At 34.1% G+C, this 3,539-nt stretch overlaps 1 protein-coding gene across 1 annotated transcript in view; it reads left to right on the top strand.

Annotated features, from left to right (window-relative positions):
• Positions 1–2,707: 2,707 nt before the first annotated feature.
• LOC118740306 (putative nuclease HARBI1) overlaps positions 2,708–3,539 on the top strand; it is a 6,789-nt gene continuing 5,957 nt past the window's right edge. Inside the window, exons 1-2 of the mRNA XM_036471790.1 lie at positions 2,708–2,984; positions 3,047–3,333. Of these exons, the coding sequence (XP_036327683.1) occupies positions 2,779–2,984; positions 3,047–3,333 (493 nt within the window). The 5' untranslated portion in view covers positions 2,708–2,778. The remainder of the gene's footprint in view (positions 2,985–3,046; positions 3,334–3,539) is intronic.

Here is a 3,539-nt window from a genome sequence, read left to right as displayed (position 1 = left end):
GCAAATTCGGCTACATTTCCACTTCTCATTTCCGGTAGTCATCTTTCTAAATTATGTACTTTCTTTCTAAATGTACATTACTATGGAAAGTTTTTGTGTCATATTAAACCACCTCTATTAAATGGTGAACTGTTGCACTTTATTCATTTAACCCCAAAATGATGCTCTCGTACGCAATTTCTTTATTAGATTTTTTATGAGGGTGGCATGGTAGCATGTGAGCAGAAGTAAAGCAGTTTGAAATTGATACATCCGTACGTCCTAGCTAACAATAAGAAAGAAGGAAGAAACATTACACTGCGAAAATCGCTTTTACAACTCACTAGCATGTTTTATCTTCAAATGTAGGTGCCTCCATTTGGGTAACAACATCAACACACATACCAAAAATTTGAGAAGAACCTCGACCAAACACTTACCAAAAGTGTAAGCGCCAAATTATTATTATTATTATTATTATTAAGATTTACATACGTAAATTATAAATAAATAAATATTTGGCACTAACATTTTTGGTAACTGTTTGGGGGAGCTTCTCGGGAGTGGAGGTACCTACAATTTTATGCGACTTTCGAACGGCAAATATTTTTCTATGTGAAGCTTTTTTGATTCATACAAAACAAGCGATTGACTAGCAGCTTTTGGAACGCTCGCTCAACTCAGCAGCACAACTGCTGATTACTAGGCCTTGCAAAGGATGGATCAATGCTTCGAAAAGTAAACAAATTTACTAAGAAAGAAAGTTGCACACATTTTTACTTTTTCCGAATTAAATTTTTTATTTTCTATTTTCGCTTTGTATTAGAAGAAAAAATCAGAAAAGTTTTTGACACTTTCGATACCAGAAGCACCAACAGAATACATATAAATGTTGTTTTTGCTCTAACGCTACTACCTGTATGATATGCCTTGACCCGAAGTAATAATATCTCCTTTAATATTTTATTAATTTGTTTCATTTCGAAAGAGAGAAGCTCACGTAATCTACACAACTTCTCCGTGTCTCGGACTTCACTATTCTGGGTGAGATTTTGATGGTTCCCAAAGCGAAGTGGATCGACTTTTGAGAGACATAATGAATAAAAGTTTTCCTTTTGGAGCAAAATCGTTCTGTTTGGTCGAGACTTCCGTCAAGTGTTATCTGTTGTTAGACATGGCAGTAGGACAACCATCGTCGGAAGTTGAGTTAAGCGATCACCTTTATGGCGACAGGTTAAAACTTATAATAATAATAATTGATTGGCGCTTACATATGTTAGTGTTTGACCGAGCTTCTCCTCCGATTTTTGTCGTGCGCCTTGGTGTTCCACATAAACATTTTGACGCCGACTTCGTATCCGAACGCCGATTGTATTTTTATGAGAAGCTGCTTTTCATGGCATTACATACAGACATTGCCTGCCAAGGGGCGATCGCTGTTAAGAAAATTTATTAAATATTCAATAAGAACGAGAATTTTTTTTTCAGTGTTTTTCACACATAGCAACCGAAAGCTTCTCATTTTGTGCTATCGAATCGCTTTTTTCTTCTGTTACAATTTGGCTTTTATTTTTATTGATTTATTCGAAAGGCTTTTACTTTTCGGGTTTAGATAGAATAATATATGTATGTAATATGTAGATACATTATTTAGGTTACTTCAGCTTTTCAAGGTTATGGGAGTGTAAACATTTGTTGCTCTTTCGCACGTTAAAGAGTGTATATGTATGTATGTTCGTGTGACATAGTGAACTTAAATATAGGTTATTTTCAAATAAAATGTACTTTTGTTTTTAATATTGATGAATTTTACCTCTGAAATCATTTACTTACGTGAAAATTTGTGCAGAATACAAAACAGCTTTAAGGCTCTTCAAAAAATCAATAGGCTACCCAACTTCTTACTCAAAAACTTCTAAAAATCAGATTAAAAAGTTGAAATTTTAACGAAAATTTATTAAATTTTTCTAGCATCTGTTATGTACCTATATAGTTTGAAAGTTTGATTGATATGATTTTGGTTAAATACCTTGCAAATATTTAACAAAAATCACCATGAACTGTAAGTACTTGAAACTCTTTTTCTCAAATATTCTACTTTCATCATACTGAAGGTTCTGACCTCTTATGGCTGTTCTGTTTTGCTTTTCCGTTATATTTTGTCTCAATACGCAGTTATATGACAAATCCTTCTAAGCCTGGCTAGCATAATCGACTTTCTGTCGATTTCTTTCAAGCATTTTTCCCATAACTAGCTGTGCCATATAAAAGGCCAAATATGATTAAAAAGCCTGATTTTTGTTCGTTGCGAAAGTCTCGACTTTCCTATTACCTGCTCAGCGAAAACTCTATTCGCTTCTCACTGCCGAGAAATTTCAAACTTCAGCTTAAAGAGACAAAAATACGAAATGAAAAATAAAAATCTTTTTAAGCTGAAAAGAGCATTTATGTTTTGAAATTTTAAAGATCGATCGAGAAACCCTCGTATATGCAAAAGCAAAGCAAACTGGATGCTGTACTACTGATTTTAGTAATTTTTTTAAAGCTAAAGTGGTTTAAAATTTATATCTCTTACGGCCGGTTTCACGACAGCAATTTAAGTGAAAAATAATTTTTTTAAGTTACACGATTCGATTTCATTTTCATTTAAACGGCAACTACAACCCACTTAAGTTTGAATTAAATATCATTATTTGCAACTCTGTCTTCATTTCTCTATCAGCTGATCATTTGCAACTCTGTATACATTTTACTGTCAGCTGTTTTGGCAGTAACACAAATATTTTTTATAAATGGAAAATGGATTCTGATGATGAAAGTGATTTGGAATACGAGGCTTTAATAAACATAATAATAAACCGACGTCCACGCATAATGAGGCAGCGTCGAAAATTTCTATCATATTATGACGATGTGGACTTTCGCTGCAGATTTCGCTTAACCAAGCAAGCAGCATGGATGGTTTTGGAACTTATTAGGAGCAAAATTCAACACAAAACTAATAAGTAAGTAAAAACGTTAATGCTTTTTGTGAAACTATTCATGTATGCTTCTATTCCTATTTTAGAAATGGTGCCATGTCGCCAGAAGTAATGTTTTTGATAACGCTGCGTTTCTTTGCGACAGGATGCATGCAAAGAACTGGCGGTGACTTAAGCGGCGTATCAAAAAGCTCTTCGTGCCGAGCAATAAGAAGAGTTTGCCGTCAGACTGCGCTATTAAGAGAACGTTTTGTAAAATTTCCAGTGGAAGTGGAAAAACAGAGGCAAATGCAGAAAGATTTTTACAAAATAGCAAAGTTTCCACGAGTGCTAGCTGCTATAGACTGCACGCATGTGAAAATTCAATCTCCAGGTCAGTACAATAATTCATATGGAAAATGTTCAGTTATTTATACAACGATAGCAAAGACTCTTGTCTACAAGTGTGCCTAAAAGTTGTTTGATTCGGGTAACACGTTTGAACACAGCAACCCAAAATTGTTTTACAAATAACTAAACCGTACCCATTAATATTTTTGGCTGACTATTGCTTGATATGTGTAAATGTTTAGGTGGTGA

This window comes from Rhagoletis pomonella, unplaced genomic scaffold (genome assembly GCF_013731165.1).
Source record: "Rhagoletis pomonella isolate Grant_MI unplaced genomic scaffold, Rhpom_1.0 Rhpom_scaffold_00006, whole genome shotgun sequence".
Taxonomy (NCBI): Eukaryota; Metazoa; Arthropoda; class Insecta; order Diptera; family Tephritidae; genus Rhagoletis; species Rhagoletis pomonella.
This window is presented reverse-complemented; position numbering and strand designations above follow the sequence as displayed.